The sequence below is a fragment of the Caloenas nicobarica genome, chromosome 4 (assembly GCF_036013445.1).
Source record: "Caloenas nicobarica isolate bCalNic1 chromosome 4, bCalNic1.hap1, whole genome shotgun sequence".
Classification (NCBI taxonomy): Eukaryota; Metazoa; Chordata; class Aves; order Columbiformes; family Columbidae; genus Caloenas; species Caloenas nicobarica.
Window position 1 is genome coordinate 60014532 of NC_088248.1, and position 15652 is coordinate 60030183.

A 15652-nucleotide genomic window follows, 5' to 3' on the forward strand; every position below is an offset into this window, starting at 1 on the left:
ATAACGAGTGCTGTAAAAATGTTTAGGTACTTGTTTGCAGTATTCCTGGAGTTGTACAGCCCTGATCATATTATTACTCATTTGTTCCACATTGATGAGGTAGTGCCTGTTATATAAGACACAGAAAGACAGTGCATGCTCTGAGGAAATTAGTTTCAGTCATAATTCCATTTAAAAACTGACTGCAGCATTATTATTCCACAGCAACTTAATGTACCATTATGAAAAATAATGCAACATAAATTTGTAATGACCTGCTGTTCTAGAAAAAAAACAAATCTTCAGCCTTCGGCAATTTTTTGAGATGAAACTAATGTTACTGATATTAACCAAGATGCAGTATTTTAGAAACAATTTTGATAACATTTAGTTTAAATATGTGTTTTAAAATTTGATCCACAAAGCTAGTATAGTTGCTGGCTTCACAAATAAGTTGCCAATAAAATACGTCTGTTTATTTGTAGGATGGAGATCCATCCCTTCCACCTGAAAAGAGGAAACAGGTAGGATTTATTTTTCAGTTGGCGTTATTTATCTGCTAGAAAACTACTTAGCAAAACTGTGAAAATCTAAACTAAGAAATCTGGTAAAAAGCAAACATTTCTGTCTATTCAAAAACTGTCTTTAAACTGTGGCTTCTCGTGCTTTTGTCTAAACATGTTTCACTCTGAAATATCTGAACTATCATTAATTAGAATATATGGTTATTGCTTTTATGTTCACCTGAGACTGAAATTGGTCAGTGTACTTTAGATTGTTCTTGTTGTTTATCCTTCTTGTATTGAGTCCTAAAATGGGTTTGTGACAGTGCTTCTCATACTTAAAAGCAATTTGGGAATGCATTGTCTGCATTCCATGGTTGTTAATTTATTGTTGTGACTACTGGTTTCCATTAGGCACTCTCCCAGATTACTTGGGCTCTATGACTTATAAATAGTAAGAACAACGGTAATTGCATTTTATGGTTCCCCTAAAAAACTTTTTGCCTGCTCACTTATTTTTTTTTTCCCCAGAGATCCATGTAGTGTGTCCCTGTTACAGAGTGTTGGTTGTCACATCTTAAAATTATCTTAATTTTTAGAGAAAAATGGCACCCAAACACTAGGTGTGAGCAGGAGATGGAGAACCAAAAAGAAGAAAAAGTATTGCTCTAATTGCTAGTCCAGAAAGTCTTTTAACCATGTTTAAAACATAGTTATTGCATTCTCTTCATGGACCAGAAGTCTTACTTATCATCCTTTCCCTGGGAGTTTGTATGTTGTTCTTACTGCTTTTTTGAAAGTTTAGGGGCTTAGGGTTTTGGTTGTTCTAAACTAAACTTTCAGGGCAATATAATTACTCCTTCAGGCACTTAAATAGCTGCCAAGAAGTCAGTAGCTCAGTGTAGAATCATTTAACTTCCTCTTTATTGTGCATAATTTATTTGAAATTCTTTCAACAGAGTTCTATTAGAAGTTTATAGCCAGATACAGGTTTGTGCGTTCTGATTACTAAAATTGGAGCTGAAGAATATACAATTAAAGGGAACACAAAAAATGCAGTATATGGGTCATAACAGAGATATGTAGGAAGGGAGGTTTGCTATGCCATGGATGTTGTTCTAATTTCCTCTTCTGTCTTTCAAAACAAATAAATTTGACATTTGTTTCTAAAATATTAGCAAAATTTAGTCTAAATTCAGAAGCTGCAATTATATTAAGTTTTGGCAAATCTTACAGTGGTAAATACCTGGGAAGCCATTTAATAATCTAGCTAGGAATCTTTTTTTCTGAGGAAGTTATGTATTCGTCCTGGGTAACAGTGAAGGAAAGAAAATCTTGTTCTCAGAGGGGGTCATATATGAGTCTCCCTGAAGGACAATATGTACTTTAGGTTGTACGGTAGCTGTTAGTGCACATTCTCCTGAGAAGTGTGCCTGTAGCATATAAGGTGGGTAATCTGGAGTAGTTAGGGCAGCCTTTCTGAAGAAGAGTATAGTTTTGCTTTGAGAAATGCATCAAAGAATAATAAAATAAAGTTATGAATATTTTTCCATTATTACTTTATGTACATTTCTTGGCATTTTCTCATCTAAGAAAGAGTCAAGTTCTCTGTGCTCTTTTGGACTTTTTCCAGTCCTTTTTTTGCCCAGAAGCCTTGTTGCAAGCTGGGAGAAGCTTGTGACCTCAGTCACTTCACAAAAACAGAGACCCTGATCCTGTAATGAATTTTGTGTGACTCAGAAGTGCATCCTCTTCTCATGGTCAGAAATGAGATGAAAACATGACATGCTGAACCATTTGCTATCTGTTACATTTCTTTACTGCAACGGAGAAATTATTATTGAAATTGCAATCCAGAACCTTAAATATAATAGGTGGGTTGGGATTGCTACTTCCTTCTCCTTCATCTCTTAATTTTTCACCTTTATTATCAATTATGCTTTGTGACTTCTTAAAACATGGTTTTTTCCATACTGTGCCTTCTCTCGCTGTTTTGCAACACGGAGTTTTCATGTTTTATGTGCAAATACTATGTAACTGGGCAATTTCTATCAGCAAGCAGTTAACTCAGAATGTGTTTTTGTAAAACTGGTGTGATTTAAAGGTACCTTAATGTGCAGTGTTCTGCACTGTTTTCCCTCTCAAAGCTGTGTGTACAGTGGTGCACATCTCTGACACAATCTGAAGATTGTTCCATGCGTATCGTCTTCTGAAAACCAACAAAAGCAGGGAATAAGAAACTCTGCTACTGAAATCTCTTTTCCTGCAGTAAGTGTTTTAGCATTAGTGTTGTTATCACAGCCTCTGAGCTTTCAGTGCTTTTCTGGCCCCTCTTACCAAACAGGCACAAATAAATGCCGCAGTTGAAGATAGTTTAGCAGTCATGTGGTCTCAGGTGTAGGGTAGTTTTTGGAAATGTAATGGAGGGATGGAATGTTTCAAGAGGATAGGAATAATGAAGAGTTGATGTTAAAATTCACCAGAGATGGTAAACAATAGACACTCCCCATTCTGAAAGGCATGTTTAAATGTTGCTCTGTCAACAGAGCCTCTGCTTTGCATCCTGTGTAAGTAGAAGTTCTACCCTTCTGCTGTGGAATACATTTATATGCATTTACTGTGATACAGAACATTTTTATTACATTGGCAAACAAATACTGGATATCTGTTCGGCAGTGTTGCCATGCTGGGAAACTTGAAGAAAAAATATCGATGGGATTTCTAGCTTGATTTATACTAACTGTTGTTTTCATCTACAGTGCTTAAATTTTCAGTATAACTTCAGTTTAGGAGGTGTTTTGTCATTGAAATAACAGATCAGTGAATCCTTTGACCTTCTATAGGAAATTAAAGCTCTTTTAATACAAATGAGATCCTTTGAATAAACAAAGGTGAAGTAAAATGCATGGTTAGGAAAATGTGCTGGGCCACAGTCCTAGATATGCCTTGCTTAATTTGATCTCAGTGAGACCACTCAGTTGGAGTTAATGGGTTTGCAGTGGAGCTGTGTGTCAAGAACAAAGCTGCAATGCATATGTTCGTTGGCGAGGGCTTATATTTGTATTTTAAATGTGTGACAGATCTTGAGATCAACTAGTCCAATCCACCTGCCCAAGCAGGGCCATCTAGAGCAGGTATCCCAGGAGTGTGACCAGTCAGATTTTGAACATCTGCAAGGATGGAGACTCCACAGCCTCTCTGGGCAACCTGTTCCAGCGTTTGACCACTCACAGTAAAAAAGCGTCGGGGGTTTTTTTTGTGTATTCTGATACCTGCAGGTATTGGGGTGACTAAAGTCCCTCATGAAGATCATGGCCTGTGAACATGAAATGTCTTCCAGTTGTGTGAAGAAGGGCTCATCTAATACTTCTTCCCAATCAGGAAATCTATGGCAGATACCTAATGTAAGAGCATCCATGTTGGTCTGCCTGCTAATCTTGACCCAAAAGCTCTTAAGTGACTCCTGAGCTGTCCCAAGGCAGAGCTCCATGCATTCCAGCTGCTCTCTCACATAAAGGGCAACACCCCATCCCACCTTCACAACTATCCTTCCTGAAGAGCCTGGATCCCTCCATTGCAGCACTCCAGTCACGTGAGGTGTCCCACTATTTCTGCATGATCCCAGTGAGATCGTAATCCTGTAACCACACACAGACTTCAAACCCTTCCCCATGCTGTGTGTGTGTTGGAGGCCCCTGAGGGGCATCCAAGTGTGCCAGTTCTGCCGTATAGGCTTGAGAGCTTTCCCCACGAGGCTGTTCTGCGGGCACTTCCATCTACACATGCCTGCGCTCAAAGGGATTACGCTTCAGCTCGGTTGTTTCGTGAGTTGCTGTGTTCCTTCTCGTCCCATCATCCCAGGCTCTTGTCTTGCCTACCCTAGTGCCAGCCTCCTTGTTTCCTCTTCCATGATTTTTAGTTTTAAAGCTCTCCCTAAGAAGCTGGCCAGCCTATTGCCTCATTTAGTCAAGCGCATCCTGTGTCTTCCAAGTAGCTGTTGAGCCTTTGAGAGGATCCCATGGCCACAGAACCCTCTTTGAGCCTCGTAACATAACATAATGATGACATAGTCCTAGTATAGAGCCCAGCTTGATAGTTACTGTTTTTGCCAGGCAAAAAGTTTAATCAGAGAACTTGTGTGCATCTTTCCTGCAGGTCGTGGTCCTTAACTCTGTTACAGTTTCCATTTGGTGTCCCAAGGTGATTTGTTCAAGCCAGGACTTTGGTTCAGTGATCATTGACATCACAGCAGCATGCTACCCACTCACCAAGAAATTGGTCAGTCAGCTTGACTTCTTCTGATGAATAAGTTCATGAGCCTGGCATTTTGGGGCAAGTAGAGCGTCAGATGGACTGGAGGCTCCAGAAAGGAGTATGTTCTGACATAGCACAAGTGGACCCATTTTGATCCCTTTCACTTTTGCTTCTAGCTTAATGTACTCAGATGTCACAACTCACTTTTGAAACAAAATTCAGGGATTACTTTATGACCGTTTTTAACATCATCAGAAAAAATGACTGATGTGACTATTTCTTGTTAATTAATGAATTCTGGAGGTTTTGCTAGTCTTGCGCTAAGGTGCAAAAGCTGCGTTCAGAGTCCTGTGAGATAAAATCTTCAGATAAAGTACACTACAGGGTAAGCAATCATTTTGTATTTGTATCACAAGGGTGCTGTGAAGATTAATGTGATTTCCTCCTCTCTTCAGAGGGTTTGAAGATGAAAAACATTATGCATGTGCCAAACTGAGGCCTGTGTGCTTTGCTGTGGTTTGTAGGTGCATGTGTTTGATTCCCATAGTGTGAGGTAGCAGATGGAAATCAGTGTGATCGTTTGCCCTGGCAATGCCTCAGAGCAGTATTCCCATGGATTTCAAAATGTGCCTGTGCAAGAGCACAGCCAGTGGAGAGATTTTGGTTTCTGCGCACTGAAATTTGCTGTTCTGTTGGTAGGAGCAGGTGACAGTATGCAAAAGTTAGAACTTCCTAGCCACGCTAGGAGTCGGGTTTTGTGAACTGACACTGTTGTTTCTTCAACAGGTAGATTCTGCAGTAAACTTGAGGCTAGCAGAGATGGAATGTTGATTCTAATAAATGTGGTAGTCCTTCTTTAAAATTTGGAGCACTGTTCAGACCTGATGTGTACAACGTCCTTTCTTCTGGTTGCTGTGTCTTGTCTTGATGGAATGAGAGAGACTTTTCCACACCCCTGCACTTGAATATTCCTGATAAATATTCTGTTGATTAGTCGTAACACTCAAAATGTGTAAGGGATTTTAATTCCTTTTGTGCATTATCTCAAAGCTTAAGTTGTCCTTAAGATCTCAAAGCAGCTAAAATATTTCTGCTAAAACAAGGCAATGAAACAATCTTTTCTTCTATCCTAGTATAGTAGTCTTCGTGTAAGTACAAGTTAATAGTTTGACTATGTTCATCTATTGTCAACAAAAGCTTGAAGCCTATATGAAGTATGGAGGGACTGAAGTACCTTATTGAACCTTCACAGTGAAGAAATTTCTACCACGTAACTTCTCATGATAACTAGTAGCTCATACTGACAATCTCAGTTGCCACTTACAATGTATGCGAACAAGTTGCTTTGCAAAAACTGGCTACCTAAAGGAGTCTGTAGTTGATGCTGACCCTGTTTTGTTTGTCAGCCTTTGGCAAGTGCTCTAGATCTGTCTGGGTGGTGTTTGGTACAACACTACACTAAGCTAATACGTAGAAGACTGGTTGAAAAGGAGGGAAAAAGTATTAATTTTCTATGTGTACTGCTAAAATGGCTTTTTGCTTCTATTAATCAGCTCTATAAAATTCTGATTGCTGAGTGTCTTGAATGGTGTCCTTCTGTGGTGGGATTCCTGCCGGCTTCTCAGAGCAGCATGTACTCGGAAAGGGAAAGAATTTTCTTCTCCTGTTTCATGTCAAGTGACTACTTGGCAAGGCTTTGATTTTTGCTGTTGTTTTTCTGCAGGGAAATATGACCCGTATTAAGTGTATTTTGTTTAGTATGCCCAGGACCTATAATTTCAGGAGTCTTCTCTACCTGTTTTTTCAAATGAAAGAGAAAAGTACAATAATTTTTGCTTTTTATTGTAACGAAGCTAATGCTAGGGGTAGATCATCAGTTCTACCTCAGAGTGAACAGTGGTAGTTGGTAAGCAAAGCAGGTTTTTCTGTATTAATTCAGCCTTTGCAATCATGTGAGTGCATTGAAGGAGAAACCGCAATTGAATTTGCCATCAGTCACACCCATCAAGTGTGCTTAATGTTTCATCAAACTTTTCTTTCTGTCAGCCCTATAATTCAGTGTTCTTCTTTGTTTAAAGGTGTGGCTGAAAGAAACACAAAAGACTGTAAACTGCAGTATAGAAATGCTTCTTTGTATTTAAAAATATTTTTAAACTGTAAAAGTGCGCTGGAAGTTTCTCCATCTTCCCCCTTGCCAAATTACTTTTTCAGGTAGTATCTAAAGGCAGAAAGACCTTCTTTTAAATACTTCTTGTGTGTGTGTCAGATAAGATTTATGTGCAACAGAATTGAGAGCTATATTAAAGACTGTGTTACTATCCATCATTTTTAAAGTGGTGTGAAGAAAAATAACACTGTGTGGATGTGTGGCTAGTTTTGCAAAATTGTTACAGGAGACAAATTCAAATGTGCATAATGGCAGGGATGACTATTTGGAGTTACTGTTTTGTTGGGGTTTTTAATGGTTTTTTTTCCCTTCTTGGGTCATTGGTCAGTGGTGAGCAAAGATCTGTCACTGTCTGACAGGTATTCACTGGCTTATGTTAATCAATATTTATAGGTATTTTTGTCAGTAGTTTCAGTTGCTCATCTGTAGCTAAAAGTAAGGCTCTCTTCCACCTTCTATCCCAAAAACATTCTTGCAAATTTTAGCAAAGCCTAAGTGGAAAAGGGTGAGGTCTGTGGTCCCACCCCATTGAATCTTTCACACTCTGGTCTGTTTGGATTTGTGGTGCTTTTTTTCCCCTATGTAATAACAGTAGGCACTTCCCATTTGGTGCTCTCACATCAATCTTTTTCACCTTTCATCCTATCTTCTGGTGGGATCATTGTAAATAGTTGCTCTTGCTTTTCGTCAGAGGAAAAAGGAGTGTGGAGACACTTTCTCATGTCTCCTGGGGGTTTGGACTGTGCTCACATTGTACACGGACACTTCCTCATGCCAGAGGGACATAAAACAAGGAGCTTCTTGTGCTGCAGAGCCTCAAGAATACCTACTGGAAACTGAATGTCACCAGAGGTGGACAGAGCTCCAGAAAGATTGCTTCATACCACACAGTCAATTAGAGGCTTGAATGAAGCACGCTCTGTTATTTAGTATTACAACTGGTTGCATTGAGAGAGGGTAGGAGGTACAGTTTCTGCTGCTGGGGCTTGTTGCAGAGGCACGACAAGGCCGCAGAAAGGGACAGACCTCGGTGTCGTTCCCTCCCTTTACCCAGGGCTCAGACGTCTGTCTTCATCGGTAGTTTGGAGTCAGCACTGAATAGTCTGAGCAAAGGAAGTGAAGTCTCTGGCAGTTACAGGAGCCTTTTTAAGGCTTTACCTGGAGTCAAAAGAAACTGTTGAAGAAATTGAGTCTAGGGAAGCTGAATTTGGCCAACTTTCGGGGAGCTGTTCTGTGTTGCACAGGTAAATTGTATGGGCGTTATTGTCTGCTGAAGTAACTTGTCTTAAATTTCTAAGTGAATTCTGTGTTTGTTCTATGAATATTGAAATGAAGTTGCCAGGTGGAAAAATGAATCGCATTTCTCCTCTTTCTTCAAAAAATACATGCTTACAGGTTCACGAAGCCAGACCTCCATTGTTAGTTTTATCATCTTTCAACCATATGGTATGTTTTCTTACATATGCCAAAGAAATGGTACCAAGTCCAGGTGTTGTTCTACGTATCATCTTGGCTGGCTCTCTTTAAGCCCAGTAGAGCACTTTTGAAAGTCAAATATTTCTCCTCCTGTCCACATTTAACCGAGAGCTTTAATGAGGTCTTGCCAAAACCTTTAGAGCTGGGAACAATTTAAATTATAGTTGTATGGAACCTCTAAGCCAGGGAAATGAATAATTGCTGGAGACTGCTTCTGTGACATAGCTTGGTTGTTTTAGTTTAACAGAAGTATAATAGAAGCTTTGCATTAAGGAGCAAGTCTATACTTAGCTCATTGTAATGCTCTTAGCATGCTTAAATGAGGCTGTTTTATTTTGGTGTCTAAAATCTTTGTTTAAAGTTTCTTCCAAAATCACCGTCTCGAGTATAAAGTTTTTTGTCACATTAAGTCATTTATATGACTGACAAATAAAATTCAGCATAGAATTGCAATCCCAGAGAAATGGTTTTAAAGGAAATAAATCTGAGCAGGAAGATTTAGTATAGGGATCATAATGCCTTTCCTGCAGTTGCTGGGAGCTGAGTTTTGACTACAGACTGCTAGAGTCCTGGTTTTGTGGCTGTAAACACTAATTAGTAAGATCGAGTTCTTCCCAGGTGTGGAAATTACATGTGCTATTCCAGTGTTAGGAGTTGTTCAAATCCATCATAAAAAGGGACTTTATAAATAGAAGCGTTTCAGAGAGGTTTGTGCAAATCATGTTCCTTTTAACTAACACAGTCTGGTGGTTGGATGGGCTTTGTTGAAAGTCAGCTTTCTTAAAAAAAAAGCCATCTGAGCACTAGCCACAGGTACTTCAGTTTAAATACAATTTTCTGCAAGCATGGGCTCTTTGTTTTCTTTCTTTTAAACAGCCCTTAAGAAGTACCTCTCAGAACCATTGACTGAGTGTGTTCTGAAGCTCCTTGATTCAATCAGTATATAGATGACTATTACACGTGTTTAATGTGTAGAAAAAAAAAAACAACCTAAAACATTCTACCAATGCATACTTGAGGAACCTTCTGCATTTCTTGAACGGTTGCCATTTTCAAAATAAAAATAGATGTAGCTTAATTTTGGCCCTGCAATTGGCTCTTTACGTTGTTTTTTTTTTTTTTTGCTATTACACTCTTTTCCCAAATAATATATATATGCAGTCTTCAGGTATATCAGTAGTTTAAAAAAATGCTATATTTTCTTCCAAAACTTCGGGAAACTTACATTACTTTCTTCAGAATCTCTGACCTCAGAGCACCAGAACTGCAGAAGCTGTAGCAGTGAATTGGGCTTGTTGTTCATGGGGTAGGATGTAGCAGTTGGTGTGTTGGCCTCAAACCCAGAGGGTGCGTGTAAGGGCAGCTTAGAAATATTGACTTGTGGGGCTGTACCAGGGCATGTTTAGAAGACCTGAAATACCTTTTTCCGTTTCTTTTTATTTTCTTCAGATTTCTGGCAGTGAGAGACACCCCTAGCTGTCCACAGGCAATGTCTTGAAAGGCTGCATGTTAGCCACTGTGATTATAAGTCTCTCAGAAGACGTGTTGTTGGTTTGGCTTTTCCTGAGCTGGGTCAGCGTTTGTGTATTCGTGACAGTTTGTTAGGGGAAAAAATAGAATAAATTTATCTGTGGTACTTGATTATTTTCAGATATCATAGATAAGAAAGGAAGAAATTGCATTATTTTTTGATTAGTGATCAAGCTGATGGAATTTAATTATAGAATCATAGACCAGACTGCTTGCCCTGATAACTTAGTAGGTTAATGTAAATGATAGTTTTTGACCTGAATTATTTGGGGGGATGGTGTGTGTGTTGGTTTTTAATCTCTGGCTTTCACTTCTCATTTTCTAGAAGTATACCCACTAGCTAACAACTTAAGTCAGGTCGTGTTTGAAATTTTGTGCTACTAGGTATCCATGGTACAGCCCCATCCAGGGACAGGGACTCTGGCTGGTGTCCTCTTTATTGGCTAGGAATCTACTCTAAACACTATTAGAGAATATAATTATATCATAATTATTTCTCAGCTCTGCCTTTTATCTAATTACATACAAGTTTAAAACTATTATTTTGGCAACTTTGTATAAATATTGTCAAAGTACTCTGCATCTTGCTCTTCACAGGGGCCAAGATATCAGAACTAGCGTGGATGTTTTCACTTTGGTTTTTTTGTGGTTTGTGTGCTGTTCTGGGAGTGCGTATGCACACGTGCTGTATGTAAAGGTAAAGGAACCCTGGTGATTTTTGTTATTGTCTCTGTAATGAAGCATTAAGTCTGGGTGCCAACAACATAAATAAAGGTTGCTGGCAGATAAGGAGTAAGTCTACAGTTTCTTTTCAATCACCACTTACACGTCTCTCCATAGGCACTAACTTTTGATTGCTATTTGTTCCTTTTCTAGGCAAATCTTGCTCAGCTACTGAGTGAGGCTCAAGATCGAAATAAACATCTTGGAGAAGAGATTAGAGAGCTTCAGCAGAGACTGGGAGAAGTACAAGGGGACAATAAGGTATTACAAACCTTTATTATCAGTAAATGGCATGGAATGTGGAAACTGGGCTGGAGTTTTGCATTTATTTCTTAGGAAAGCAAATAAAACAATAGGTTGCAGAACTTCTAAAATATTTGGATTACAAAAAAATGCTTAAAATAGAAGAATGAAAGAAGCTTGTATAGGAAACCAGTAAGTGCAGCTAATCATATATTTTTTTTTTATACTGCTTTTGCTCTGTTGTCCTTAACTATGTATTTTGCACCTAGTCTTGCTTTAATGATCTCAGCCTTTATTCCTTTCTTCCATGTATTTTATTAGCGGTATTTCCTCTTACAAATAAGTACAGATAAGCGTTTCTTTTTCATCATGGGATAATTTTCAATTTTTTTTTGCAATGCAAATGCAAAAATTTTAGTAGGTGTTAAAACCAGGGGAGGCATAATTTTCCCTTCAAAAATATGGAGCAGGTGATCACAAATATATATAGTGAGCTTTGTATCAGCTCTCATCCTATTACACTTACATAACCCCATTTATTTTATTGCTAAATTTAGCAAGTTATATGCAACATTGCTCAAAATCTGCCATTTGGTATTAATCAAACTCCTGTTGTCTCTGTTAATTGAAATATTTAAACTCAAGCCAAATGTGTGTAACATTCACAGCTGGAGCTGCATGCAAAAGTACATTCAGAGATCAAACTAGCGAGAAGTTGAATTTAAGAGTCAAGGTGGTTAACGAAGTAAAAAATGAAACAAATAACGAATGAGAACTTACCTCCTTCAACTATGGTTTTAAAGTTATGGGATTTGAAAATGTGAATAAAAATTATGTGGCTTTTAATTATTCACATGCTTTTTTCTTTCTATCTGTTTTATTTTAAACGTAAGTATATTGTGACAATGCAGTTTTATTCATTGTTTATCACAAAGGATTTTCTCGAAGACATACAGGGAGCTGGGAAAGGGTCAAGTGAGACCTGAATTTGTAGCATGCATAGCATTCAGTGTAACTTGCTCAAGTCTCCAAAGACCAGCTTCTCCAGTATTTATTTTCGTTTGCATATTATAGTTTGAATTATGTTACAGTGTGGAAAGCAGTACCTTGCAGTTCTCCAGTACCGATATTATGCCATACAGCCTTTTCCAAGCAAGTCCTGAAGAGATAACAAGGGTTTGTTAGTACAAACAACACAGAGGGTAGTACAACTACGACATATTTAAATATCAAGGTTATGTACCTCTTCTAATTCCTTATGACAATATGATCTTGGTAACACAGAGCCGTGTATTTTGTGCTTGAACTGGCTTTGTTTAGACTTATCCTTGCGGATTAACTTAATATCAGCTGGTTGTCTTTGTGACATCTGTATTCTCGGCATGAATTTGAATTCATGACTCTCATAAGGAATGGAAAAATCCAAAAAGGGTTATTCAGTGCCCTTCTCCAAAAGGTGCAAAATAGTGCATCGCTAAATAAAGAGGGGGAGGAAAGAACTGCATCAGACAGGGATTAATTTAGAGTAGGATTTTCTTTTTTGGAACACATTCTTCACTTTCCTGGTAAATGAGAAATAGAGCTTATTTTAGAGTCAGGTTGCTGTTTTTTGAAGTGCCTAAAAAAGCATTTCCATCTCTCTGAGGGATTTAACGCTCTCCTCCTGTGTCAGATTTTGCTCCCTCCTCGCTTTAGTGATAAAATTCTAGGCTTGTTCCTGAAGCCGTTCTGTTCTGCTCGTCAGTTCTCCTGTCCTGGCAGCTGGGTTACTTCAGGCGCTGAAGTCCAAATAATGCATGGTATATACAAAAATGAAGAACTATAACAATTTGCTTTTTCTTACATTTTTCCTTTGCATTCTTCTCTCTGCTTTCTCCAAAACGAGGGAGGGCATCCTGCCCAGCTGGTCTACGTCAACCTTACTTCTGGCAAGAGAAACAAACAGCTGCTTTTGCAGCAAGTGAAGCTGCTTATGGATGAACAATTCTGCCTGTGTCTGAGCAGGGGTGACTCATGCAGGCTTTGTTACTGAGTGGCAAGAGCTTTGTAGGACTAAAAAAGAAAAAAAAGCTCTTTAAATATCACACATTAGCTCTATTGATAAAGAAATGTTTTGATAGCTTGACTTGTTTTTCTCCGCTGTAATGTTTGTTACTAGTAGGATAGAGTCACTTGGATTAGCAAGAAGACCTTAAACTGGCGACATTTTACTTGTTGTTGAAATCATATTAAGTCCGTCATCAGTTAGGTAATAACAAATTACTTGCATTTGGTTTAACAGGACTATTTTTTTCCTTTATTTTCAGCTAGAATTCTGTTGGCACAGAAAAATAAAACTTCTTCAGGCAGCCTCTGGAAGGATTTGTTGCTATAGTTTGAGAAATACTGCAATAGACTGCAGCGCTCCAGCAACAGATATATAAGACTATTTATTTTTATGATTGATCACAATCTCTTATCAGCTCTGACACATGAAAACTATTCTATGTTTATGATAGTTATTTGTAAATCTTTTTCCTTCCTAACGTTCTGGCTGCAATGCTTGGAGAACAATTACTGAAACTTAGGAGAGGATAGGTAGGAGATCTAATTCTCTCTTGTAAAAGGGTGAAAATGGAGAACATAAGAGAAACTGGAGGCATCTGGAAGACTAGATGACTCAGTTGCCTTCACTCGAATTCCTACCCACGCGAAGAAATGGTTTTGTGAGCTGTGGAGGGCAGCGTTAAGCGAGAGGAAGATGCATGGAAAACAATGGCTGTGGTATTACTGACAGTTCGCTGTTGTAAAGCAGACAATCACTGATGCAGCAGATCCACATAGTTCTGGTCCACTTTTTAAGATTTTGTAGACAGCATGGTGAAGACAATTGCTGTCAGTGGCTGTGGCTAAACATGGTGGTGTCTGCCTTCCGTGAAGAATTTACTGGTTGTCCCTGTATCCCTTTTTCTTCTGCATGTTTTATCAAAAGGCAGGAATGCACAGCTTTGGTGCAGGCGTTGCCTGTGGACTCCTCGCCTGCACGGCAGCGATCACAGCCTGCGCAGCAGCTATTGCGGTGAAGCCTGTTTGGAGCATTGTGGGGCTGCTCAGAGTTGCTCCCTTATGAATAATTAGTTTAGCTAACACTGATGACGAAAAAGCTGTGATATTAAAATAATAAAGACTAGTGGCTTGCAGCACTGGATTGTTTTGGTTAACAATCTATGAATTTTTGACAAACGGGAGCTATCTCTGGTAAAGTGCCATTAACTTATAATAAATCCACTCTGCTGTGGATGCTGTTCACAGAATCCTGAGGAGTAGCGTTAACCTCTAGCTGCAAAATGAAGTTGAGCATTCCTTTCCTCAGGGATTTCTGAATGACAGAATTAAAAATACAGCAGCCAGAGGGCAGGTGTATAAAGTTTATAACAAAGCACTAATATATGAAATAAACCCTTAACCGTCTGGCATAACACTTAGTGTCTCTTTGGGTCACAGCATTTTCAGGGAAGAATTTTATAGCAGGTGGTGCTGCCTCATGAGACGTTGGCAATGCAGAATTAAAGGACTTGGCCTGTTCTGCCCTGTCAACTCTCGGATTGGCCAACTGTCTGGAGGAAGCATTCTGTTGTTTTTATGGATTGGTGTTTTACTTTATTTTATGTATGTTTATAATGCTACTTTTACTGGCTGAATCTGGATTTTGGAAGCATTCTTTTCATAAGACTTCATACGTTTTTTTTTTTTCCCCTCAAAATTAGTAGTAAATAAAGAGCTCTCCTTTTATTGGCAGACTGTTTGACCTTGCAAGTAATAATTATTTGCAGTTAGAATTGCATCTTATGCCTCCCCGCCTCCCGGGCTGGAGGAGAGTTGGTCATAGTGCGTGAGTCACTGCTCTGGTCCGGTTCCCAGCCTGGTGCCCAGGGTTATGCACAAGTTTTGCCCTGCTGCAGGCGTTGGAGGCATTGGTAAAGTGTCATTCCCCTTCCCATTTCCAGTTTTTCTGAACAAGATTGAGTCCTCAAAATGTAATTCCATTTGTTTCTTACTGCCTTTCTCACTAGTGAGAGATTCTAGAAATTACATTAATCTAACTGAATTAAATCGTGTTACCATGCCTTTTGTTCATCAGCCTTTTAGCATTTAAAAAAAACCCAGTCCTGTAGCTATGAAACCATTCTGGGATTTGCTAGTTGCCTTTTTTACTTATTTGTTTGGATAAAGAAATTAGTAGGAATTATATCTCCTAGGATCTGTTCAGCCTTACCAACTGTGCAATGATTTGTACTTTCCCTGTGGGAATAGAGAAGTGTAGTTTGCCAAAACCAGTTACTTTTGAGGGCACAGCTTCCCCCGAACAAGCACACTGCTTATCAGAACAGGTCGTACTGGCTTCAGTGACTTACACTGAACTGGAGCTGAAATAAAGTGGGCAGGATGATTTTGGTATTTGGTCTTGCATCAGCAGGATTTTAATTGGCACATTGCAGCTATGGTGACTGGCATCCCATAAATACCAAAGATAGATTTTAATGTACAATCTTCTACTTCAGAAGATTGATTTTTTTTTTTTTTTTTTTTTTTCCCTAACTCTGCAATATAATGATGTACATTAATTCATTGGTGCAGTCAAAGATACAGGGAAAGTCAGGCTGGTTATTGTGCTGGGTTTCTCTAGTCTCTGTGGAGCTCCTACAAATGAGTCCATGGGGAGGCAACACTTTTGCCTAGTTGTACTCAGTGTAAGCAACTGTAAATGCTGAATGCCTTGTAGACTATTATTTTAATG

General features: G+C 38.9%; 1 protein-coding gene across 5 annotated transcripts in view; it reads left to right on the top strand.

Annotated features, from left to right (window-relative positions):
• CCDC149 (coiled-coil domain containing 149) overlaps nt 1–15652 on the top strand; it is a 52039-nt gene that overhangs the window by 9274 nt on the left and 27113 nt on the right. For all 5 annotated transcript variants that reach the window (XM_065634043.1, XM_065634046.1, XM_065634044.1 and 2 more), the window contains exons 3-4: nt 465–503; nt 10786–10893. In XM_065634043.1, coding sequence (XP_065490115.1) covers nt 465–503; nt 10786–10893 — 147 coding nt within the window. The remainder of the gene's footprint in view (nt 1–464; nt 504–10785; nt 10894–15652) is intronic.